At 40.4% G+C, this 27,762-nt stretch overlaps 1 protein-coding gene across 1 annotated transcript; it reads right to left on the bottom strand.

Moving 5' to 3' along the window:
* Positions 1–5,983: 5,983 nt before the first annotated feature.
* ZBTB8A (zinc finger and BTB domain containing 8A) lies at positions 5,984–27,457 on the bottom strand. Its single transcript, XM_004678752.2, has 4 exons — positions 27,371–27,457; positions 13,000–13,823; positions 10,393–10,562; positions 5,984–6,655 (listed from the first exon to the last, which is right to left on the bottom strand). The coding sequence occupies exons 2-4, from the start codon at positions 13,820–13,822 to the stop codon at positions 6,323–6,325; spliced, it is 1,326 nt and encodes a 441-aa protein (XP_004678809.1). The 5' UTR covers position 13,823; positions 27,371–27,457; the 3' UTR covers positions 5,984–6,322.
* Between the last annotated feature and the right edge of the window lie 305 nt (positions 27,458–27,762).

Here is a 27,762-nt window from a genome sequence, read left to right as displayed (position 1 = left end):
CTGACCCACCCGCTGCTCCCCTCAGCACTGTACCCCGTCGATCTGCCTGTTCTGCGTCCCACTCTGTCTCTGGTGAAGCCTCTCGCGGCCCCTGAGCCTCTGGCCTGTACCCCAGCTCTGTATGCACAAATAAATAAATCTTTTTTTTTTTTTTAAATCTGTTCTTGTTTTTGTGTAACAATTAACATGATACTCTCCCCTCCCAAATTAATTGAATTGTTGCTGGGGTCTGGACATTCAGAGGCAGCTGCAAGTGGCAGACACTAAGATACTTATTCAATGAAAAATGTATATACTTCCAGCACATGCAACTTTCTCCCTTTCTCAGGGCGTAGGCTGTGTGTGTGTGTGTGTGTGTGTGTGTGTGTACACAGGCAGCTTGCGAGGTCTAAGTGAATCACTGCCCTACACCACAGAACAGTGGGCTCCCCGGGGAGGACAAGCATCCTAGAGCCCTGCCCAGGTGTCTGCGATCTGCAAGTGTGGAACCTTACATATACTATGTTGTGCCTATGATAGTTTAATTTATAAATTAAGCACAGTGACAGATTAGCAGTAACTCCTAATAAAATAGAACAACTGTAGCAATATGCTGTAATAAAAGTTACCGGAAAGTGGTCTCTTCACGTCGTACTGTACAGTTTTCGGACGGTGGTGGTTGACTGACGGGAACTGAAACCCGTGAAGCGAAACCACGCGCCGCTAAGCGCGGCTGCAATGATGTAGCCCGGAGCTGGGGTGACGCAGGTTAGCTCACCCCTAGGAGAGGCGCGGCTGCGGCAGCTACCCCCTGGGCCCGATCCCACTGCGCTCTGCTGTCGTGGGTGGCTTCGGGCCACTCATTCCTCTTCTGACGCCGGTTTCCTCCTGGTTTAAAAGGGGGTGGCGGGAGTGCCGGCTTCGGAGGGCTGGGGTCCGGCAAACGTGGACTCTCTATTGGGCACTCACAAGGCGTGACAGAACAGTTTCCATTCGGTCCACTCCCTCAGTCTAACTTGAGGGGTGTGTCTGGTAGGTCGTGGGCTTCTTAGGGGGTGCAACGGTCGAACTCTGGTAACTTATTAGGAAAGTAGTCGTGGAGGGAAACAGGCCTGAGAAGAAAGACGCCTACTCCCGAGTCCCACTCACTGCTGGAAACAGCACGCGGAGCCAGCTGGCCACCGGCCTGGCGCTGGGTGGGGCCAAAGCCTTGGCTCTCAATTCTTTAACATGGGCCCTCTGTACTGCAGCATCGGATGCCAAGGTTACAGGCGCCGGTTTTCCACTGCTGTATTCCTGGTGGATGTTTTTCCTCCAGGGGAAAAAAATAGTTTTAAGTGAACGCAAATAGCCACACAGAATCTACTGTTATTTCAGCAGTTAAACTTTTTTGAATTATGCAAGAAAATGCCACTTGGTTGGTTGGATAAAATTTTTTTTGTAGGTGACTCACCAAGAGAGTTGCCTGTATATACATTACAGCTAAAGGGATGTGCTTATGTTTGAATTTAAACATAATCTTAAAAGTGGGAATGAGGATGGTTTCAAGTTACTTAAAAAAATTGAATGGGAAGGCATGCAGAAGAAATTAATTGTCGTTTCTAGATTTATCCAGACATTAAATAACACATTTCAGTATTGACTCCTACTTTTCCAGTGTGATATTTAACTTGAATAAAAAAATGATTTAATTCAATTCGCTGATGGAGTTCTAATGTGTAACAATTAAACTTCATAGTGCTTGGACAGTGCTCTGGTTTCTTTTTCAAAAGCAAAAGCATGGAAAGCTTGCAAAACTTAGGGTACAGTATTTCAGCCATGTATTCCTCACATAGTTTTCCAATAGCCTGAAGTACTGTTTGAATTTCCAGAATGTAATGCCCATAATCAAAGGCAAAGGCATCTCAAATAAAAATAGGCTATTTTAGGACCACCTGGTAATTTAGAATTTCCATATTATTTGTTCTAACGGATGTCCCAAATTTGGAATAGACACAGTATCTTGAAATTTCAGAAAAATTATTATTATGTTGGACTGGGTATCTGTAATTTAAAAATTTTTACTTTAATGATAAGTAAACATAAAATACACTAGGAAGATTTAAGTAGTATTTATACCCAGATCCCATCTGCCCAATATTCTTACATCCCTAGGTATATGTATTTTTAAAAATCTCCACAACTATTCTAATATGCAGCCAAAGTTGAGAACCCCTGATCTAGGCAGAAATGTTGCTCCATTTTTACCCCCTTGTGGCTAAATAAAAAGAAATTATTCTCTAAGGAATTAGGTAGTTGTAATAACTACCTAATTACAACAAGGAATTAAAAGACTTTCCCACTGGGAAAGCCAAGAAACTATAGGATGGATTTGTATATCTAAAAATCCAAAAGAAAAAAGCAATGCAGAATAAATTCTTAAATTGTAATCTACAAGCTATATTCAATGTAATTTTTGCATTGAATCTAATCAAATGATCTAATCAAATCCAAAAGTAAAGTGGTGTCTGACATTACTTTGGCCATTGGTTTTCTATGTGAAGGCTATTGTTTTTGCTGACATGAGAAAACAAAACGGAATAAGGAAAAGTGTTTATCAAACTATTTAAGTGTGTGCCTTTAAAAATGTCCCTTGGCTTCTTTTGTGTGTTGTTTATTTATTATTACAGTGTTTGACTTTTTGTTGGAATTCTAAGTTTTATAGGAAGAAGGTTGATATGTTAGAAATGAAGTTTATAGATTTCTGTGGATTTCATGTAGTCATTAGCATGAATAGTTAGGGAGCTACTGTATAATAAAATATTAATTATACTTCACAATATATAAAATAGCTATAAAATTGCCATTTCTTTGATACCCTGAATTTTTATCATTGAAACTCTTATAACTAAAGTCACATCCTTTACATGACATAAATTTATTTGTATAGGATTTATCCACATACAATGATGTCCACTTTAAAACAACTGACCATTACTTGTAAAAAATCATCTTATAAAATAGTGACATATAACACATATTAGTAAATGAAACTAATATTCTAGGAGTCAGAAAATAATTCTAATTCCTGTTTTTGCCATTCTTTCTCTAGGTGGTAGGCAGGTTGCTTTACTGTTCTGTGCTTTACTTTTCATATGGGATAACTGTCTTATTTCATAGATAATAAGAACAAAAATCTTTTAAATATTTGCAAATATAAAATGCTGTAGAAATGATAAATAGTAATACTGATCTATTCTAGTATAAAATAACATAGAACTTTGCATTTATAACCTAAAGTTTGGTCCTCTAGTACCTATTATTACCCTTCCCAATTAAACTTACCTTATGCTTTACTATTTCTAGTGATTTTTCCATAGCATTAACTTTATGTAGATATGCACATACATATATAAAACGTGCACAGATATTTCAATATATCTAAGCATGACTTGGTAAAATAACGCATAAGTAATTGAAACACTGAGATTTTTTCATCCATTGAGCACATAAAAGCATAACTTGATTTCATTACACAAAAATACAATATTGAAAAATTTCTTCTTGAAAATCCTATGGTAACTACAGAATATTGTATATTAAAGATATGATTTGCTGTTCTAAGCAACCCTTTGCCTGCCTGCTTACAGCTCAGTGAGAAACATGTGTAATGAAGGAATACCCAAAAGTAATTCAAGTTCCAAGGTTTTCAAGGCTGAACTAGTTTTGCAGAGATATCTGGGGATGTTTCATATGGGGGTTTTAACCAGAATAATTCTGATTTTAGAGTTTGGGCTTAAATGTTGGGCTTCTCTATGAAATAGTTCATTTCAAGAAAGGTTTCTTGGGTAAAAAAATAAAGATCTTTTAAACTGCTGATCTAATTCATTTTGCTTCCTGCAGATGCTAGGCTGGATTGCAGTGGGGCTTTATTTCTGTAAGACTACATCCCATCAGATACCCTTGAGGACCAGAGAGACAAGGGTGTGCAGAGTCTGATAAAAAAAATCCCTGTTAGAACAAATTTTGGTGTAACCCACCCCCATTACCTACCTAATATTAAAAAAAAAAAATCCTTGGCATAAATCTTATTTTAACAGATTATACCCCTATGTAACATTTTCCCACATTTGAAAGTCAAAGAATTCCATTTTCTCAGAAACCATTAAGTTTCACTCCAGAAAAAAAATGGTCTTTAAAATCATACACACACACACACACACACACACACACACACACACACACACATATAAAATATATAGTAAGTGGAATTATTTACAACTTACAAACATATCATGATCTTTTTCCTGATACTAAAATGATCGAACAGATGAGCTGTCCTGGGTTGGTAAGTTTGATAGCTGCATTGTGTTTGTTTGCCTGATATTTGTTATAAAAAATCACGAGGAAGCATTATTTCCAAAAGAATTACTGAACAAGTGCTAGGGGCACAGTGTTCAGTGGACTTTGCACATTCATGCTGATGTCTGTAAAGTTCGCATGCAGAGAAGAAAGCATAAAAGATTCAGATCATAAAGTGTATTAGACAATACACATGCAAGCAACTACTTCATGAACTCCTATGAACAAAACTCAAATCACTCATTTCCCCTATCGGCCCCAACAACTAAAACTTCTAAGTTTGATCCATCATCTGGATACCACTTATTTGTTAAGACTCCCCATACAGGAAGGTCAGTTTGGGACAGGGATCAAGCTGATATACTTCATCATCCAGCCTTGAAGCAACTGGAAATTTCAAGGGAATCTTGAAAAAGTTTAAGAATTAAGTACCATAAAACAAAGGTTTCAGTGATTTGTAAGAAACTATTTTTTATAAATTAATCATTGTAACCCGCAAATTGGCATCAAAGACAATCATTAAAGAACAAAGATGATAACAAAAAGTATCATGTTGAGGTATCAAAGTTAAATGACATAAAGCTTAATTGTGCTAATTCACAAAGACCTCTGTGAAGTTCAGTTCTTTATTTTTGATGTTTAGAGTTTATCTTTAGGACTAAAATAATGCCTCTCCAATTTAACTGTAATTTTGGAATGTTTCATAATCTCTAAGGGGGAGGAGTTTAACGTTATATCCTAGGAAAAAAGGTCAGTGCGAAAAATTATATAAACAAAGAAAACAAAACTGCTTACAGTATTTAAGAGAATAACTTGTTCAAATACTTTTGTATATAAAATTAACATATAAATGACATACAAACAGGTCACACTGTTGGGATATCACTCAGCACTACTTGCATAAATCTAGTTCAAGATATTGTATATTGTTGAAGATGATTAAATTCCCTGCCTCATACTTTCGAATTCTGATAGGCTTATTTTTGTAATTATTCAGATTGGTGATGTTTGTCTTAAAATTCTTTGCCAATTCAGGAGACCTACAAGGACAGACAGTTCCAAAAGGACTGTTTAAAATAAAACCTGTTCAGTCACCAGTCTCACTACCTTAAGTTCTGACCTTAATTGTCTCATCTGTTAATCAGAGGCAATATCCACCTTGCTGATTGAGAAAATGTGGGACATGTCAGTACATAAATGTCAGAATTATTCTTAAGAACTGGTAGAACCTCCAGTTTTGTTTTTTTCTCTTTAGAGAGTAAGAGAACTTACTGACAGATTCTCTTCACACACTACCTTAACTTTTAAGCATTAACACCTTCCTTGCCATAGGAAAACGATCTGTATATAATCTCTGGTCAGCCTCTACTTTCAGCTTTTGTTTTTGAAAATACTACCTAGGTAAGAGTAATTTTAAGTTTAATGAGAAATTTTCAAATATGAAAGATTTTAGATATTTTCAACTAGTCTTCTGCCATAATCCTAAAATATTTAGGATATCTGAATGATGATAGGTTGTTTTAGGTCTTAATACAAAGATTTACTGGTTCAGTAAGGTGCACTGCCAAACCCCTAAATGTCTCTTACCTGGTTCCTTGCAAAAATAGAGTATTGGTAGTTTATATATTTTAGAAATACCTTGAAATTAGCTTACGTAAAACTCGGTTGTGGTAATTTTATTTAAAATATTTCCTTTGGATAAAAGATTGCTAAGTAGATATTCCAAGATTAAGAGAAAAAAGGTTTCTGTAATAAAAGCAAGAGGATTAATTAGTCCATCATGCCAACTCAGGCTAGGTCTTTCCAGTGCAGCAACATATTTTAGGGCAACAGAGTTCAGAATGGATACAGTGGCCTGTTCAGGAAGCATGCAAGTTATGTCAGATCATCGTTCTCACACAGTCTGATAAATGTGTTAACCAGGCTCTGGCTGTGGAAAGAGAGAGCTAGAGGAAGTCAACGGAGGTTGCACGCATGCCAGCTCTGTTGGGTTATAAGACAGCTACCTAATGTTGGGCTTTATTTCCTTTTCTTCTTCTTCTTCACTATCATCAACCTGTTGGATAACCAGATCAGCAGACCCGTCCTCTACGATCTCCACGTATGATCTATTCTCATCTTCACTCAGGTGCCATTTGGAATCTTTTTCACCATCTGATGGGGACCTAAGATGCTGTTCAGCTTCCAAGTCAATGGGGAGGCTGTCTATGCCAACTTCAGCAAGGCACTCATTGCACAGTCTGTAGCGCCGGGTTCCTTCCTGCACCACTTGCCCAGTTAGATCAGTTACGTGGCGTTTGCATTTTCTGCAGATTAGTTTGCATGCTTGATGAATCTGTATAGAGATGTAAATGGTGATTAAAAAGGATTTTTCAAAAGCAGGACAGTCTCTGCTATTTAAGGTAGTAGTTCCTAACTTGAGGTTCAAAATCAAATATTAATATTAAATTAACATTTAATAGATGATTAAATTATTAGAAAAATGATCGAGGTTTTGTTAAAATTTAACATCACAAAAGTTTTAAACAGTTCTTCTCTAAATAATAGTTGTAATGTTTTTATAGTTAATACTACATATTTAGTAGTATTAACATAATTAACATAATAATTGTACATATCCCAGACCCTCCCTGGTGGCACAGGGGGTTAAAGCACAGCACTAAGAAGCTAAAACCACTTCAGTATGAGTTCGATCCCCACCCTGGAGGTGACCCACATGGAATGGCAGACCTCTCCTGACCTGCCCGCTGCTCCCTTCAGCAGTGTACTTCATCAGTAGGCCTGTTCTGCTCCCCACTTTGTCTCTGGTGAATCCTCTCACTGCTCTGCACCTCTAGCCTGTACCCCAAATCTCTATGCATAAATGAATCTTAAAAAAAAATTGCACATATCACTGAATCCAGTAATATTTTGATATCTGAGTAGCACTTACTATATGTACTATTTTAAGGACTTTGAGAGAAAAAGACCTCTTTTGTTTCATGAAAAAATAAATTATACTCATAAGTTATATGTACATAACTCAACTTTTATTATTTTGCTAGAGAAAGAAAAAATATTGCCCCAAATCTGTCAAAATAATTTTGGGTAGGATTACTGGCTATCATTATTAATGAAAGACATAGTATAAACAGGACTGGATTAGTCACTGAAAGCTTAGATTCTGACTCTGGTTTTTCATTTACTAGCCTTGTCATTTATTAATCATGTATTTTGAAACAAGTAATTTAAAACATTATAAATTTGCTTCCAGGTGATAGCCAAAATAGTAAATAGCTGGTGATATATGGGTACGCCCCAGACAGAGCAGAAGCCTGACTGGTCAGAATGGACACTGGTCTGGACACTCACAGTGGTGGCTCTATGAGCCTGCTGAGCTCCCCAAGCGCCTCCTTCTGAGCTCCCCAAGCGCCTCCTTCTTACTCTTGAAGCTTTGCTCAATGGCTAGTAGAGCAGTGGATTATAGGTTTTAATCTAAAAATTATTTTAGTTCAATATTCCAGGAATATTGAAACCTTAACCTTATTCTTTTGCAGAAATAAAGCAGTTATTCTAATTTTAGTACATGCTAAATACCTTATTAAAATTATTATAATTAATGTATATTGAATTCATGTTTACTCATTTATCTAAAGTCAGAACAGTAGAGAAGTAGGTCAGAAAACACACACAGACAAAATATCCAAGCAAAAAATTTAGTCTAGTAAGGTATTTAAGAAAATGTATGGTAGTCAATACACTTGTTATCTTCTGCTAGCCACTGATATATTAATTAGTGAATATTGAAAGTGTACAATTTGAGTGTACACTTATTTCCTTCAGAAAATAACATTACAGGTCTCAAATATAGTACTGTTTCATTACAAAGTTTGGCACAAATTCATGTTTATCCTTTTCAATTCTGATATAATTGTAAAGTCAAAGAAATGCAGATATAATGTTAAAATTAAAAATATATCATATTATTTTAAAATATAGATGTGTCTCCCAATGTAACACAATACTATATATATGTAATTATTATAAATGATTATAAATATATAAAAATCATTATATACATGATAAAATTATAGCTATACATATAGCTATAATTTTGCCCTTGATGTTCTAGGTGAGTGTATTTAACTTGAATCTGGTAAATCTTCAGATAAAACTGTCAGTTCATAAAAAAGCAGGGAGGATAGAGGAACAAGTTAAATGACACCATGTAGAACTAAGCAGAGGTAGGATGCTTTGTAAAACAATGGACTCAGTATCTTCAGTACACTAGAGTTAGGGAAAGAGGGGGAGGGAGTTCTACGTGAGTTTAAAAACCTATTCAAGGGATCTAACTAAAATGATAGTATACCTGGCCCTGAATTGGATTCTGACTTGGACAGACTGGCTATAAAGGGCATTTGGGAAATGGGGGTGGGGGGGAGGAATTTAAAATTGAACTGAGTGTTAGATAAAAATTAACTGAGATGGGGCCCTCCCTGGTGACACAACAGGTTAAGCACAACACTATGAAGCCAGCTGCAGCCACTTTAGCACAAGTTCCATCCCAGGCCAGGGAGGTGACCCACATGGCGTGGCAGACATCTCCTGACCTGCCCACAGTGTACTTTGTCAATCTGTCTGTTCTGCTGCCTGCTCTGTCTCTAGTGAATCCTCTCACCACCTCTGGCATGTACTCCCTTTCTGTATGCATAAATAAATAAATCTTTTTTTAAAAATTAGCTGAGATGTAGAAGTAAGACGTTGTTCACTAAAGAAATTAGGTTACAAACAACATGTATAGTATGATCTCGTTATGGTAAAAAGAACAAAAGCCAAACATATATACACATAATATAGTACTAAGAATGGTAAGATGAGGGTGGTAAAAATAAGGCATTTTTATTTTTAAATTTTTACATCTAACTTTTTTACTTTTCATAATGCATGATTATTGCTGTTATAATAATAAAGGGTTGTTTTAATTCTAGTTTCATAAGCTTAATGAAGGCAGAGACTTTATCTGTTTTGCTCACTACTTAATATCTAGTAATTCAAAAAGGCACAGAGTAGGTTCACTATATATTTGTTGAATAAACTACACAGCAACGTCAAAAGAAATCACCTAAGTGATTCAATGTCCTTGAAAATTAAAAGGAGCTCTTGTAAATGGACTAGAAGTATGAGTAATACTTCTAGATTTTGGAAAAAAATCCTTGCTCTACGGTGAATAGCAGGAAAATTCTAATGTCACTATCTTATTAAACCACCAGAGCACCGAACGGCAACTTCTCCCTCGGTGAAGTCCTTGATTGAGACTGGCCTGGTTACTAAGCTTTTCCCCTTCCTTGAGAAGAGTAAAGAGAAGCTAGAGACTAGGAAAGGGTTGTAGTAGAGAGAAGTCAGACAGCAGAAAACTAAACCGAGATGCTACCAGACCAGGTTTTAAGAAGCGCTAGTAAAAATAGGGGATCCAGGGCCCTCCCTGGTGGCGCAGCGGGTTAAAGCACTGCACTAAGAAGCTTAAGCCACTTCCACATGAGTTTGATTCCCGCCTGTCCCGGAGGTGACCACACGGTGCGTCAGACCTCTCCTGACCCGCCCGCTGCTCCCCTCAGCAGTGTACTTCGTCGATCTGCCTGTTCTGCTCCCCACTGTCTCTGGTGAATCCTCTCACCCTCCGCATCTCTGGCCTGTACCCCAGTTCTGTACGAATAAATAAATAAATCTTTAAATAAAAAAATAGAGGATCCAAAGTGGTGACTCAGACAAAGGCAGTTAAAGCAATTTTATAGTTTCCACTGTCTTTTGGTTCTGCAAAGACCAGCATATAAAAACTTATTCCATTTTTAGTGAACTAAAATGGGTATTCAAAATTTCTTACTTTCCGGTCTCAAAGGAGAATAAAAAATATATATATTATAAATGTATAAAATACACACTAAATTATGCATTATGTGCAAAAATCATTTAAGTGGGAACTATTTTTAATATGGAGGAGTGTGAAAGGATTTTTCTCAGTAAATTGGATGACGCCAAAGCAGATAAATACATACATTTCTTAAGAAGTAAAACAATGAAAAATCATATACGTACTGTTCGAAAATGGCTACTTAGATGGTCGAGTCTGCTAAATCTTTTCCCACAGGCTTGACATGGGTAGGGCCTTTCTCCTGTATGACAGCGAAGGTGGCGCTTCAGGTCTGCTTTCCGCTTCACCACATGTGGGCAGTATGGACATTTGAATCGCATCCTGGGCAGGTCATCTGTCAGGGAACAGTCTGATTAAATTACCAGAAAGTCATAATATCGATTTTGATAACTTAAGAATCCAAAAGGAGTTGATGCGCCCAGTCTTGGAAAGAGAAGAATAAAGGAGAAGATGAGATTGTCAATATCCTCCTATCTAGAAAACGTAACTTCAGTACTTGATGTATTGACAAAGTTTGAGTACATTTATAAAGTCTGTCACACTTATCTTTTTATTTCATGCTGTAGCTACTAGATTTTAAATATAAAAAACTATAGACAAACCCCAAAATAAAAATATTTATTTACTGCTTAAGCTTTTTTATTTATGCACACAAGAACTAAAGTACAGGCCAGAGGGGTGGGGAGTGAGAGGCTGTACCAGAGACAGAGTGGGGAGCAGAGCAGGAGGATCCACTGTTGAGGGGGGCAGCGGGCCAGGCAGGAGTGGTCTGCTACTCATGTGGGTCACCTCCCAGCTGGGATCAAACTTGTGCTGCAGTGGCTGTGGGTAGCTTCATAGTGCTGTGACTTAGCCACCAGGGAGGGCCCTATGTAAGCTTTTAAATAACACATTTTATTCACATTTTTATTCTCTTGCCTTTACTTTTCATATACTTGTATGATTTTTCTTTTAAAGGTGAAAAAATTTCAAGGATTTTTTTTGCTTTAAAACTCATGTGTATTCAAAATGTTAGCTATGAATCGAGGCAAACTTCATCAATTTAACTGCTAAATCTAGCTGTTCATTATCAAAGTTAGATTTAAATAACCAGAATTATAAATGTGCAAGGTCCTAATTTAAAAAAAGATCATGTTTATGCTGTTTTAAAATGCAACAAAGATTTCCCATTTTTGCTGTCACTTCTGTAAGGTTTGGTCATGATGACTTTAAGTAAGCTCTGTAATATACAATTTCATTTATTTCCAAGTTAATGTCCTATAGGAAAATGTGATTGAGTAAAAATCAATCAGGTTGCCGATTATTTTAAAATGTTATCTACAGACAACCACATCACCTTTCAAGATTTATATGACAAGCAGCAAAAGGGGACTACTGTCTGGTTACCGAGTAATATTAAATAGGACTTGTTCCTTTTGTTTAGGTACCATAATGGTATTCAGGGGTTTTTCAGACTATTTTAGGAACATATTCTTAGGGGTTTTTCAGACTATTTTAGGAACATATTCTTAAGTAGTTACAGATGAAAACATACCTGAGGTTTGTTTAAAAACGATGAAGGGAGGGCCCTCACTGGTGGTAGGATGGGTTAAACACTGCACTAAGAAGCTAAAGCCACTTCAGCATGAGTTCGATCCCTGCCCCGAGGTGACCCACATGGCACGGCAGACCTCTCCTGACCCGCCTTCTGCTCTCCTCAGCAGTGTACTTCATCAGTCTACCTGTTCACTCTGTCTCTGGTGAATCCTCTCACCACCCCGCACCTCAGGCCTGTACCCTAGTTCTATATGTACAAATAAATAAACCTTTAAAAAAATAAAAATGATAAAGGGGAGCGTTGGGGTAAAGGTAGAGATGAAACAAGATTGTTTCATTGAAAGCTGTAAGTTGAAAGCTGCTGGAATTAGGTAATGATGCATGGAGGTTAGCGCTACTAGTCTATTTTTGTATGTTTGAAATTTACCTACATTAAAAAATGCAAATGTATAATTTAAATTTACAACCCGCAGGATTTCCAGTTTATCAGAATTTTTCTTTAAATTTACATGTAAACTATAAAGCAAATTTGCTAACAGACTAAGGGGGGAGTAGGAACCAGAAGACACGCATTTCTTTTTTTTTAAGACACACATTTCTAATCTCTACTCTTTATTTCAATTCTATGGAAGTAAAGAGAGGGTTACTTTAAAGCTATCAGCCTATATGCTCTCTCTGCAGTTTACTACTATGGTAAAAATGAAGTGTGTCATGTTGCACATAGACTCATAGTATCAACATTATGGGTTGCAGTATGTTTAAAATTATGTATTTAAAATTCAGAGCTAGTCTTAACTTCCTTTAGACCTTGGATTTGTAAACCTATGCAACATGACTAGTTGCTCTCTTGACTTCTATGAGTAAAAACACTCCTCCTGAGTGGATACTCAGATAAATGTTTAAAGTGAAAATATGTGTCTCAGAGATTGAATCATTTAGAGAAGAGCTTTTACCACCTAACAGTAATCCTATCCCCTTTGTTTAGAAAAATCATAAATTTTGACCCTCATCAGAATTCCATTGTTTTGACTATTATTACGTTTACCTAATATTATCTTCAATTATGGTTCTTTTTTCTTGTATGTTTTATGAAACACATTTTATATTAAAGCTTGAGACTCTAAATCACTTAACTCTACTGCCTGTCACACCAAAATTAAGGGGATGTTGGGAAAGGATTCATCTATATGGAGTCTCAGAAGCTGACTGAGGGAACTGAGTCTCTTTTTGGGTACCTGGAAAACTTCTGGATATGACATCAGATCCTTGACTATACTGATAGCCAATAGGAGTAGAGTCCATTTCAGCATCGGTTTGTGCTTGTTCTTCTGACTGGGACATGTGGGTGGAAGAATCGGATGTCCGCGCTTCCCTTTTGCTTGACTTATAATGAGCAACTTCAGAAGGCTGTGACAATCTCAAATGTTTGGTCTTTTTAATGGAATCTTTCCTTTGTTCATGCTTGAGCAAAGCTTGTTGAGTATTCCTTTGGGAGGCTGGCTGGTAATTATACTTACTCCAAGATTTCCCACTTATTATACCTGTTCCTTGATCAGGGCTTAGGTGAGAATGTGGAGAACCGCTTTCTTCTTGCCAGCCACTGCTATAAAAAGAGGAACGTTCTATGCCGTTAGAATTGGCATCTTTATCAGATAGACTGAAATAGCGATCTTTTTCTTTCTCGCTAATGTCTAATGAAGATTTAATAAAGGTCTTACATACACTAATGACATCAGTCATCTGAAGGAAGCTAGCAGCTGACATCACTTCTATGACGTTCTGACCAGTTAGAGAGAGCTTGCCGGAGTAGACGAAGTCCAGGATGACAGTGAAGGTGTCGGGGGAGAAAGCCTGAAAGGTGGCTGTGGTGGGCTGGCTTGTCTCCTTTGAATTCTGGGAAAGCAGCATTTTAAAGTAGCCACTGCTAGCAAATAAGACATTTCGGTGTGCTTTGAAGATCTTGCCTTCGACCAGAATACTGCAGTCACAAAACACATCTTGCCGGCGCTGCTCATTCAGCTGCTGCAGGAGGTGAGACTGGTGAGAGGAGATCTCCATTCTGAAGAGGAAAGACACACGTGGTTACCACCAAGAGCGAGGTCACACTGCTTTTCCAAGAGGGGGTGACTAAAATCATAATGAGAGACTTGTGTTTCCATCAAAAACACTTCCTTCTTAGAGAAGAGCCTCTAAGCCACACAGTTGATACTTATCTGTCACTCAAAACTGCACACACCCTGTACTCCATCAGCATTAGTCACTAGAGGATCCAAATGAACTTATTATGTAAAAAGCTTATCATTTTAGTGAAATAAAACACCTCATGTCACAAGATGGCTGCTCCACCTCTGGTCTCAAGTCCCATTCCTGACAGGAAGAAGAGGAAAAGGCCAAAGGCAAAGCAGGGGAGGGAAGAACACAAGACAATGCAGTGACGGTTCACAGGTGATATGGCGGCAGGGGAACTATGGGGACTACAATGATAAAATAATTTTTAATTAATTTTAAAAAAAAAAAGGGTGTGTGTGATTAGCAGTCCAATTTAGTTTGCTTATGTCAGGGAAAAAAATAAACTTTCCTGGATGCCTCACTCAGGGGCTTAATCTGGGAACACAGTGGTAAGAAACCTGTCCCTGGTTTTTAAATGTGCCCTCCCCTGAATGGTGTATAGTAGTTTCCACTTCTTACCTATGTCAACACTTAGTATAACTAGTCTTAACGTTTTTGACAACCTTATGAATATGCAATGACACAGCATTGTTTTTATCTGTATGAACTGAACAACTTTTAATGTTTACTAACCATGATTCAGTGAGTTTCTGGCTCATTATGATGTTGCTAATTAACACTGTATAACAACTAACACAAAACCAATGTACAATAGTAAGTATTTATTTAGCTTACATACCTGTGGGTTGGCTCATCTAGGCTAGATTGCTGAAATAGCCTGGGCAAGATCCTGGAGTCAGCGGGACCTGGATGGGACAGCCTGTCTGGGTTGGTTGTGTTATTTATTACACAGTTTCCTCCTGGGGTCAGGGGTCTAGCCTACACAATTTCTTTTCATGACAATGGCAGAGGTACAAAAGACCAAGTAGAAATACACGAGGCCATTTAAGATTTAGGTCTCCCTGGTGGCGCAGCAGGTTGGAGCACTGCACTGCGAAGCTAAGCCAGGCTGTGGTTGTTTCTGCAAGTTCGATTCCCACCCCAGCGGTGACACACATGGCGCAGCAGCCCTCTCTCGTCTCGCCCGCTCCTACCGTCACCGCTACTCCCCTCAGCAGTGTCTCACTGGCTGCTCCCCTCAGATCTGCCTGTTCTGCTCCCCACTCTGTCTCGGGTGAATCCTCTCGCTGCCCCTCCACCTCTGGCCTGTACCCCTTTTCTGTGTGCATAAACAAATAAATCTTAAAAAAAAAAAAAAAAGATTTAGGTTTCAACTGGCACATTTCCTACCTACCAGATTCAATTAGTCTGAAACGAATCATATGGCCAAATCTAAAGTCAAGGAAGAAGAAATATCCTCTGCTCGTTAGTGGGGAGAACTGCAGAGACACACAGCAGTGTGTGGCACAGGCACGTGGAATACAGGCACTAAGTGAAGAACAGGGGCCAATGGCATGTTTTTATTTATTGAGCTTTTTGTCTTTTTTTTATTGATTTTAGGCACTCTTTATGGATCCTACACACTAAGCCTTTACCTGTTACATGCCCTGCAAATATCTTCTACTATCTGGTATCTTATTAACTTCACTGAAGATAGTTTTCATTTATAAGATTGTAGTTTTAACTTAGTCAAATTTATTGATCTTTTAATGGCATGTTTTTCAGGATCTTGCTTAAGAAATTCTCCCTTATCTCAGTGGCATAAATATATATTTTAAAAAGCTTTTCATTCTTAGAATTTGCTTTGCAGATGGTATTCTATTTTTTTCATTAGATAAACAAATTTTCTGGCATTATTTACCAAAAAGCCTGTCCTTTCTCCACTAATTTGTTAAAGCTACCTCTGTTATAGATCTAGTTTCCATATATTCATAGAGCTAGTTCTGAGCTCTCATTCAGTCAGTTGGTCTTTTTGCCTGTTTCTTTCTTTTTAAGATTTATTTATTTATGCATATAAGAGTTAGGGTGTAGGGCTCTCCCTGGTGGTATAACAGGTTAAAGCACTGCATTATGAAGCTCTCAGAAGCCACTTCAGCATGAGTTCAATCCCCAGCCAGGGAGCTGAACCACATGGCGCGGCAGACCTCTCCTGACCCGCCCGCTGCTCCCCTCAGCAGTGTATTTCAGTAGATCTGCCTGTTCTGCTCCCCACTCTGTCTTTGGTGAATCCTCTCATTACCCCTGCCCCTCTGGCCTGTACCCCAGTTCTGTAAGCATAAATAAATAATCTTAAAATAAAATTTAAAAAAAGAGGGTGTAGGCCAGAGGTGTGGAGCATGAGAAGATTCACCAAAGCTGAGTAGGGAACAGGACAGGCAGATCGACTGAAACACACTGCAAGGGGAGCAGCGGGCGAGACAGGAGAGGTCTGCTGTGCCATGTGGGTCAGCTCCCTGGCCAGGGGTTGACTCAGGCTGCAGTAGCTGTGGATTGCTTCACAGTGCTGAGACTTAACCACTTGCACCACTAGGGAGGGCCCCCAAAGGAACCACTTTGTGAAGGTACTGATCAAGGAAATGCAAAACAAATTCACAGTCAGATACTAGTTATCCCTGTGAGAATGGCCCTTATTATACAAAAAAAGACCAGAAACAAGAAGTGCTAGAGAGGGTGTGGAGAAAAGAGGAACCCTGGTACACCACTGGTGGGGATGCAGACAGACTCCTGAGGAAAGCAGTACAGAGGTTTCTCAAAATATTAACCACAGACCTACGATATGACCCAGTAATTTCACTCCTAAGTATCTACCCAAAGGATGCAAAAACACTTCACTCAAAGGGGTATTTGTAGTGCTGTGCTCACTGCGGCACTATTTTCAGTAGCCAAGTTACAGAAACAGCTTCAGTGTCCAAGAAGAGAGGAGTAGATACACACAATAATATACTACTCAGGTAATTAAAAAAAAGATGGACTCATTTGCAACAACATGGATGAAATTGGAGGGGATAATGCTAAGTGAAATAAGCTAGAAAGAAAAAAAAATAGAAAGAAAAGGACAGATACTTTATGGTTTCACTTATATGTGAACTATAGAGAAACTAAACAAAGGGTCAGATAAAACCAAACCAGTACCAAACCCTAGAAATTTGACTATAGAATTGAGGCTACCGGAGAGTGAGGAGGACAGAGAGCACCAATAAATTATGGGACAGGCTATGAGTAACCTGGCATGGGTCTCACATGCATCTGGGTTCCCAGCACTCTGGGGGATGTGCCTATAAATCATAGTGTTGTACCCCAATGCTAACTCAATGAAAGAAAAACAAACACAAAACCCAGAGGCATGCCACAACATGGGAGACAAAACACCATCAGACCAAGGGGCTGCCAGCAGAATGTTTCGGTGTCAGGTGTACTAGGTATCTTAGGGCTAACCCAATCCACATGGCTCACAAAGTCCAACGGCTGTACCTTGTACCACTCACCATACAACAGACACAAGTTCTAGGAATCTTTTGATTTTGGAGACAACTATTGATCTCCTTTGAATGTCCTATTCCAACCTATATGCATATACATGTGACTCATAAGTTGGCCAGTTTTAATTGTGGCCCAGAGCAAGAAGATTCTGCAAAGAAGGTTCAGGCTGCAGTAGTAAAGCCCTTAGGAGCTAGCAAGTTCAGCAGTATCAGATGTGGAGATACTATACAGAGCCTCTGGCAAGCTCTAGTAGGGGAATTACTACCCTTAGAATTGAGAGAAAATCCATGGCCTCTTGCATTAGTTGGAGTTCTCCAGAGAAACAGAACTCATAGATGCATTTACACACAGAAAGAGATTTATTTTTTTTTTAAAAGATTTATTTATTTATGCATACAAAACTGGGGTACAGGCAAGAGGGGCAGGGGTGGTGAAAGGATTCATCAGAGACAAAGTGGGGAGCAGGACAGGCAGATCAATGAAGTACACAGCTAAGGGTACCAGTGGGCAGGTCAGGAGAGGTCTGCTGCGCCATGTGGTCACCTCCGGGGCAGGCGGGCATCGAACTCATGCTGAAGTGGCTTTAGCTTCTTAGTGCTGTGCTTTAGCTTCTTAGTGCTGTGCTTTAGCTCACTGCGCCACCAGGGAGGGCCAGGAAGAGATTTATTTTAAGGAACTTTTTCATGTGATTAGGGAGACTAACAAATCTTAAGCTGTATGGTTGGCATATTGGAGACCCAGGAAAATTGATGGTATATTTTCAGTCAAAGCCTGTAGGCCCAAGAATCAGAAGAGCCAAGATTTCCATTTAAATCCAAAAGCAGGGAAAAAAATAAATTAATTAATTAATGTCTCAAGTCAAAGCAGTCAGGCAGGAGGAAAGACCCTTTTATTGGGCTGGGGGTGAAGGATCAAAAGGAGAATCTGCCTTTTCTTCTAGTTAGGCTATCAACTGACTAGATGAGGCCCACCCATATTAGGGACGGTCTCCTTTACTCAGTCTATTATTGTAACTACCAAAGGCACCCAGGATCATTCTCACACAAACACCCAGAACAGTGTTTGATCAAATCACTAGGCATACTGGAGGCCAGTCAAGTGACCTATAAAATTAACCATCACAACTCTCCAGTAGATAGTTATTCTGCTGAAAAGAACTTTAGAGTGTTGCAGCACTGTATTGCTTGATGCCTGACCACAGGGTGCCCAGCAGCCACATATGAGTTATCAACCATGGGTGTTGCTGAAGTACATGTCTGTACCCCATCATCAAGAGGAGTGTTATGTACAAGACTGGACCACACAGGTCTTGAATCTGCCTGGTTCCCATAGCACCTTCTCCTAGTACATTGCTGCCTGTCCCCCAGCTCACATACATGACCCCACGACTAGCCGAGACAGAAGTTAAGACCTGCTTTAGAGACAATGGTGCAGAGCATGCTGCCAGCCGCAGGAAGCGGCTCCCCACATCACCACTCCAACCAGGAGTGTCTCTGCAGGACGTAGGAGCAAGCTCCCCAGAGCACATGGCTGTTCATCTGCGCAGAAGTAGAAACTGAGTTTACCCTGACTCACGGACAGTGGTAACACATTAGTCAGGAAGAATCAGACAGGACTGGCCACCAAAGGCAAGTGGGGAAGAAGCTGTTGGATGAGCCTCTTGGAAGGGTGCAGCCTGCGAGGCTCCAGGGTTTCTCATGAAAGCTTAATAATTAGTAGAGACGGGGCTCTGCAGTGGACGTGACCTGTGCTGCAGATGTCAGCTGGCCTCTTTCCCTAGCCCGTGAAGCTCGTCATGGTCGCCATCACCCGGAAGCAGCATGCCGAACACAATGACAGAACCGCCATATGAATATTCCACTATGGCACCATCGGAGACGACAGCCTAGGAGACTGGGGTGCTATCCAAATGGATGTGGCATATTTTAACCAGGTCAATGTCTGATGCTATTTTTCCCAAAAGCTGGAATACTTTAGAAATCATGGGAGGAGAGTGGTAGTGTTTCCTTTCACTTTTACATCTAATAACCCTCTTACAGAACTTTGTTTTCTGTCCCTGTAGAGGTCTGAGCTCCCACCTGCATCAGGGGAACACTGTATGGTTCTGGTGAAATGGGTCATGACTGACCAAATAATTTAACATCATCAGTTTCAGGGAGGAGATGAAAGCATCTTTGTATAAAGAGTAATTGCCTCTTGTCAAACACACTGCTGAACTTGTTTCAAACTTTAAATATGGGAAAAGTGGCGTGTGCTGATGTCAGGTAGCCCAAGAGTGGACTATGCTGGCCATTTACCTGTCACCTCTCAGCTCTGCTCTCACCTCATGCTCTCCCGATGGGACTGGGATTCTGCAAAGGACATTTCCCAGACTCCATCCTCACAGCTGGCTTCCTGTTAGATTCTACCATTCGGAAGCACTGACAGGAGATCACAAAAGAAAAGAAGTTTCGCTCTAGTAGCGCAGCTGGTGGCCGTCGGTGGCGGGCAGCAGGGGTGGGGTGACCCCAGTAGCCTTCCATCCTCTGGATTCTGCATCACTGGTAGAAGTGGCATCTCACCGGTAGGTCCAGGACTGACTGTGACGACGACTCCACTGACCAGCTGCCAGTGCAGAGTCTGGGCTCCCGCACAGGGCACTGCAGCCTTTGCCTGTAACAGTCTTGCTAGTCCCCACCAGCCTCCCTTCTTCCTTTTGCTATTCCTGCCTTTCGTTCATTTTTGGAGCCAATTTCTGAAATACAGACTGGCTTCTGTTTTCCTGAGCAGATGCTTACTGATAACATTTCTAGCACCGAAATCAGATAAATCCATTCTCCAAGAAAAGAACGAATCCTGAGACTCGCCCTCCTTCACATGAACACAGAACTTCCCCTCACAGCACCTCTTAGCTTTTACTTCTAAGAAACAATCACAGTCGAGGAGGAAGCACCTTTATTTTCTTGCTGCTGTTACTGGTGTTGACGTCCAATTTTTAAACACTAAAGCAGAGTAGACAGCAAGAGGAGTGCTCACGTACCTATTACCCAGCTTTATTGTTGATCACTTGCTAATTTTGTGTCTTCTACCTGCCTCCACTTTCCTCCCCTTAGAATATTTAAAAATATAACCACAGGCATCAAGTCATCTCACCCATAATCTTCCAGGTGTTATTTGGCCTCTGAATCAGTCTTCTGCCGCATACAGAAGACTTCTTCCTTCTTCTTCCTCAGCACAGAATTAACTTCCCTTTTTATCTTGGAACCGCCTTCTACATTTCAGTCATGTTCATTCCTTGGCTTCCCCTACTCTCCACAGGGAGGGCACGTGAGCCAGACGGGTCAGTTTCAGTCCTCCGGGGCATGGCATGGAAGCTTGCGGATGTGGGCGGACTCCAGGAGGACACAGGCTCAAGAATCACACGAGCTGAGAACTACAAGTGATCTTCATCCGTGATGAAGCCCATCAGGAAGATGCAAATGCAGAAGGAAGCCAAACAGAACCCAGTCAGGGAGCCCTGCTACATGATTTTAACTCTTGAATCCAGCTGTGCCTAAAGTCAATGTCCTCTGGCTATTTTAGTTAGATGAGTATAAATTTCCCTTTCTGCTAAACTCCAGGCTGGATTCTTATCTTCTGTGAACAAGGGTCATTTATTCCCAACTTATGACACCATCCAAGGCTGCAGTAATAGCCATTCAAGAATACGGTATTGAACAGGGAGGGAACATATTTTAATAAATGGAATGTTAATGGAATCAGTGCATTTGAGCTCATCCTGTCATTAGGTTTCATCAGTAGACTCTGATATTGTCACACTGCCATCATTTTTGCCTTTGCATTCCCTGAAGTCCTGATGAGATGCAGGCGAAGTTTCTTTCAACGTTGTTCATTCAGAGAGTGTGTCAGTTCTTCTCAGGCTGTAGTGACATCATTGGCAACTGTCACAATATCAGAAGTCTTCTACCAATGTCCAGTCAATGACTGATCAGTTTTTAAAGGTGAACGTTTCCCTGGCTCGGCCCGCTGTAGGAGTAGGCTCAGGCATCTAAAATAGTATTTTTGTTCAGCGTCTTGGAGTGGCTTTCACCTTGACACCGTTTGATTTAATTTCTTTTCTTTGATTTGATGGACTTTTTCTTTCCAATTTGGGGTTTGTGTAAACGAAACTGCCATGGAAATTCCTATACAAGTCAGATATTTAACTTTTTTTTTTTAAGTAGAATTTTTTTTTTGAAGATTTATTTATTCGTACAGAACTGGGGTACAGGCCAGAGATGCGGAGGGTGAGAGGATTCACCAGGGACAGAGTGGGGAGCAGAACAGGCAGATCGATGAAGTACACTGCCGAGGGGAGCAGCGGGAGGGTCAGGAGAGGTCTGCCACACCCTGTGGATCTCCTCGGGGCAGGCAGAATCGAACTCATGCGAAAGTGGCTTACGCTTCTTAGTGCTGCGCTTTAACCCGCTGAGCCACCAGGGAGGGCCAACTTTTTTATTTTTTAAGTTTTATTTATTTATGCATACAGAACTGGGTACAGTCCAGAGGTGCAGGGGCCATGAGAGAGGCAGAGTGGAGAGCAGTGGGGAGACAGGAGAGGTCTGCCTCACCATGTGAGTCACCTCCCTGGCCGAACTCGTATTGTAGTGGCAACGGACAGCTTCCTAGTGCTGTGCCTTAACCCGTTGTGCCATGAGGGAAGGCCCAGATATTTAACTTTTTACATTTAACTCTATGACTTATTTCAAGTTAAAATCTGTATGTGGTGTGAAGGGTCAAGGTTATTTTTTTTCTGTAATGTCTCTCTAGTTTCTGACAACATTTGTTTGAACACTTCCCCCCGCACTCTAACCTTGCTGATTTTGGTGTTTCTGAAGAGCCAGCTCACTACTGAAGGCCCATGTCGGGAATACCCTTCACCAAAAGCTACACTGGTCTCCATGGCACCTCATCTGGGGTTGTCTAGATAACCCCTACTCATTGTAGGAACAGTCTTGGCTGATGGCTGAAGCTACTGTCATATGAGGCCTGGTTTAGGAAACAGAAAGGACTAAAAGAGAACCTGATAACTGTCTTCCAGTCCTGAAGCCAGTTACATGGAAGAGGACATGTCTTCTGGACTGATCTAAAATGTAAATTCCAAAGGGTAAGACTTACGTTCACCTTAGTCTCCCTAGCACAGGGTATAATGTCTGGCACATAGGCACCCTGTCTCTATTTGTCAAATGAATATTTAATATGGTTCTGAAAAGCAAAGTACCAAAGGACATGCTTATGGGAGCAGATTTTATTTCAATATAAAGAATTTTTTCTTTTTTAAATGGGACCTTAATGGGGTTTTCAGAGTTCAGGTAATCAGATCTAGTGTCTTCATATCTATATGTAGGCAAACTAAGGTTTGAAAGTTTTAAGTCAATGGTTATTACCTTGCTCCCTCAATCCATTCATGGGCTTTGAAATCACCGCAACAAGTCACAACTAGTATTTAAAAACACATACCAAAAAAAAAACACACCACATACCATAGAATTTAAAGCAGTAGATAGAAGTTAGTGAAGTACTATTAAGAATTCTTACATGGACTTTTTTGGTTTCAGGTAAGAGTAATATGAAAAACACAAATATATGTGCATTAGCCAATGACATAAAATGTACTTCTTACTGGGGACTTTGATAAGAAAACTGGGGTAAACTGTGTGAAACTGTTCAACATGGGAGATGGCTTCCTCACAGTGGTAAGTTCTATGTTGTTGTTGGTGCAAAGCAGAAGGTCACTCACTTGGGGTGTGGGCACTGGGGAGTGGAGGGTCTAGATATCTGAGGACTATTTCAACCTTCTATACTTTCATTGTAGTTAAATGTTGTATTATATATGTCATGTTTCTTACAGGGGGATCCTGAAATAAATCAACTTCTATTATAAGATGCCAGGATAAGGTCTCATTATGTTTTATTTTAGTCATTCTCAAAGTGATAGAAACTATTGGTTTCAGCTCTATTATTTTAAGTATATTTTATTGTTGGGAATGTGTACCTCTGATATTTAGCCTTTTCTAGTTGAAGAGAGATTAGACTGAGAAATGAGTCCTTTCTCCTAAAGAACTACTGGTCAGGGCCCTCCCTGGTGGCACAATGGGTTAAAGCATAGCACTATGAAGCTGTCCGCAGCCACTGCAGCTCCAGTTCAATACCCTGGCCAGGAAGATGACCCACAAGGCATGGGAGACCTCTCCTGACCTGCCCACTGCTCCCCTTAACAGTGTATTTCAGTCAATCTGCCTGTTCTGCTCCCCACTCTGCCTCTGGTGAATCCTCTCACCCCACTCCACCCACCTCTAGCCTGTACCCCAGTTCTTGCATGGACAAATAAATATATCTTTAAAAAAAAAAAAAGAACTATTGGTCAAAAGCCTGGTTGGGATAGGGAATATGTGAAAAGAGCAAAACAGAATAAGACTTTCACTTTGCTTTTAGGTAATTCTGTTGAAAATGGGCACTTTATCGCGTTTCCTTAGACATCTGTGTTGCATTTGCACTCAGTTCAGTCTTAAAATGGCCAAGGAGCTTCATGGTTGCATGATGGCTCTTAAAATAAAAATGCTGGGGAGCTCCCTGGTTGCGCAGTGGGTTAAGTCTCAGCACTATGAAGCTATGAGAAGCTACTGTAGCACGAGTTCAATCCCGTCTGGGAGCTGACCCACTGGAACTGGAGACCTTTTCTGCCCTGTCCAACCTGCTGCTCCCCTCAGCAGTGTATTTCAGTCAATCTGCCTGTTCTGCTCCCCACTCTGTCTCTGGTGAATCCTCTCACTCCCCTGCCCCCACCTCCACACCTCTGGCCTCTACCCCAGTTCTTGTGTGCATAAATAAATAAAACTTAAAAAAAATGTCAACATATTAATCATATCAGAGAAGCAGTAAAGATACTGGTGCTGTGAGGGAGTAAGTATGGCAAAATCCCATTGATCTAGAAGCCTTCAGGATGACTCAGTCTGGTGGCACTATTTTCTAGGGAGTGGAACCCTAAAAGCTATCAAGTCCTTTATGGACCTGGGCTAAAATAGTCATAGAGGATGGACCAAGATGGCAGGACACGAGGCTCTGACTTTCTCTCCTCTCACCAAAATACAGCTATACACTGACCTGCTCCCTCTGAAAGACATCCAGAAACTAGCTGCATGACTCCCACAGATGAGTGACAGACAAGAGCCACACAGACAGGGAGACAAAGCTGAGACACACACACCACAGACCTCACCCCAGGCTTAGCACCTTACAACCGGGGTGGGGGTAGGGGGGTGAGAGAACTCAATTCCCAGCTGGGATATTACTTTTAGCATTATTTTTCTAGAATCCAAGGCAAAAAAGAAAGCACACAAAAAAAAAGCCAAAAAGGATTTACATAGTATTCACATCATTCCCCAGTAGAAATGAGAATTTTTCTGGCACGACCTTTTAGGAGAATTTGCCATTTGGATTCTTTCATGTTCCTAGAGAACATCTGGACTAATGTAACAGACTTCCTAACTGGTCTCATTGCCTTTGTCCTTCTCCCTCAATTCACCCTGAAGCATGTTATATTTCTGGATTCTGCTGTATAATATTCCCTACTAGCTCCTTCTTGCCTACTGGATTAAGGCCCATGTATCTATGACTGAACTGAAAACACTTGGGGCCCAGGTTCTGCCCATCTCTCCTTGCGCATCTCCTACGACCTGCCTTACCCCACTCTTAACTTACTGGCAGTTCCTGGCACACTATGCCCTTCATGCTGCCAAGCTTTTATACCTGTTGCTCCTGTGCTACAATCAAACCACCATCTCAATCTGAGACGCTTTTTCTCCTTCGGAGTCAGTTCAAATAGGGCCTTCCGGGGGAAGTGTCCTCAGCTTCCCTGGGCCGACGTTAACGGTTGTTCCTCTTTCCTTGACGCCCACTGCACTTGCCTGTTGGGATGCATGTTTCCCTTCTGCGCTATGATATGTGTGTGAGCGGAGACAGAGCTCTGCATATACCCAGTCCCAGGTTGATGCTTTGTATGTCAGAGGCATTCAATAAACAGCTTCACCAGTGAACTTCCTGAACAAAGGTTCTTTATGTGACTTTTACTGTATGTTGTCACTAAAATCAAGGCCATCCCAGAAGTAATTCAATGAAAATATTTCAATGGCAAACTAAGCTAATATGCTTTAAGTCCACTATTCTTTAGATTTTATCTTGAATGGGCCTCAAGCTGATTAGCTGTCCCATTTTTTATGTCTCATGGGATACCGTAAATGACTTTACTGTGACACTTATATACCTGTCAGTTCTTTGAAGGCACAACAATTGTCAATGGAGCTGGGTAGGATCTGGAATATAGGGTAGAAGGGTTGGAGGAAGACTTGATGTGGTATACTTTTTGATATTTTGAGTTTTGAATCCTACGAATACATGAACATAAAAAATTTTAAAGTTTGTCACACAAGTAAGTGAAACATTAACTATCAGTTTTATATTTTAAGAGACCTCAGTTGTAATTCAAGATTTTGAAGTCCTGGGAGCTCTCAGAGTAATGATATTCAGTGTCTTTACTTAAATCAAGATTCAGGGCCTCCCAAGTGGCCTAGGATTTAAATCTCAGTTCTATCACCTCCTGAGTTGGATTCCCATCCAGGGAGGTGACTCTCATGGCATAGGAGACATGTCTCTTTTTCCTGTCTCGCCTGTTGCTCCCCTCAGCAGTGCATTTCAGTAGATCTGCTTGTTCTGCTCCCCACTCTGTCTCTAGTGAATCCTCTCACTACCATGACCTGTCCCTCTGTCCTATACCCCAGTTCTTCTATGCAAAAATAAATAAATCTTTAAAAAGAAATTCACATACTACTGAACAAGTGACAAAGTCACATTCCATTTTAAAAAGTCAAGAGGTTGTATCCTTGGGGAATAGAGAGAGAGAGAGAAAAATCAAGCTACTTCCAGGTGAATGAACAGCTACTGTATTGCAGTAGTGGTTAATACCCTGATGACAGCAGAAATGGAAAGGAAGGAAAAGGTAAAAACATTCAAAGGGGAAATAAGCTCCTGAATCTTGATGGCTGACTATCTGTGAAAGGCTAAGCTATAAAGACAACAGGGATTTTGAAGGCCTAAGTATTTAAAGGCATTGCTATAGATATTAGGAAGTCAGAAGGAAGAATTGGTTCAGAGGAAAAGCAAAGACTCTTATTTAAAGTTCAGTGCTGGAGGTGAGTGGGGAATTACATAGAGTTGGCCAACAAGCCACTGGAAAAGTTGGTCTGAAGTCCCAAAGGGAACGCAGACATAAAGTGCGTGATGTGTCAATATCTGCCAACAGAGAAGGGGCTCGGAGGAAACCCAGGCTGCGACTGTCCACTGCAGTGGAGCAGAGGCCAGTTTAACAGACACACGCACAGGGAGAACCAGAGAGCACTGTGACCCATCAGCCAGGGTGGGCAGACTCAAGAAGCATGGAAGAGGTGCTCAAGGAGAAGCGCCAGGCCACAGGCAAAGGCAAAAGCAGCAGGGCATGGGGTCACTGGGATCCTCACACACACCACATTCCGGCAGGTGGGCCAAGCCCCATTTTACACAAAAGGTCTTAACCCAGGCAGTGGCTGCAAAGCTTGCAGGATGCACCAGCTGAGCAATACTCCTTACCACTGCTGGGGGGTAGGGGCGGGGTGGGGGTGCCAGGGAGATCAGAGTTTGGCCAGCAGTTCTTCCCCTAAATTAACTGTATGTCCAAAGACAAGAAACTACCTTCTCTTCAAATTGAGGGGTTTGGTCTAGATTTTCTCCAGCGCTTATGGAATATTAGCCTTTGAGGAAGGTAGAATGGAAGAGATACATAACCAAAGAGGTAATGAATTAAAAATTTAGCAATAAGTGAGCAGGGACAGAAGATCATACAGTGAACTTTCAAGCAACTAAGGTAAAATCTGATGTAAACTAATGTCAAATCTACAATTGTAAAGCTCTACCTTTTCATGTACGTACTTAAGATAATATAATATCAAGAACTATAATTTTTCATACCTGGAAATTAATGAATGCTGCTCTTAAAATTCTGCCAAGTCAATTGAGTGAAGTAAAAGGGGCAGATCTCAAGTCAAACACAAACTGTGTAAGGATTGTCCTGTAGAAAGAGAAAAGTTAGTTCAAAATGTACTTTTTGTTCCCAAGGTGTACTTTTTTTTTTATTTTATAACAGTTTATTTTTACATCATTTTGTACATTTTTTTTCTCCATCTCAATTGTTCCAAGGTGTACTTTTAATACATTACATGGGAGCACTTACCAGGTATCATTTTCTAGCATGTGAAAATAGACAACCTGTTCAGGAAAATCGGTTTGTTTATAACCTTTACCTTCATATTAAAGTTTGCAAGAAAGATTCCCAATATTTAAATATGTTATGGCAAGCTGAA

This window comes from Condylura cristata, unplaced genomic scaffold, assembly GCF_000260355.1.
Source record: "Condylura cristata isolate star-nosed mole 26May11 unplaced genomic scaffold, ConCri1.0 scaffold00008, whole genome shotgun sequence".
Lineage (NCBI taxonomy): Eukaryota > Metazoa > Chordata > Mammalia > Eulipotyphla > Talpidae > Condylura > Condylura cristata.
This window is presented reverse-complemented; position numbering and strand designations above follow the sequence as displayed.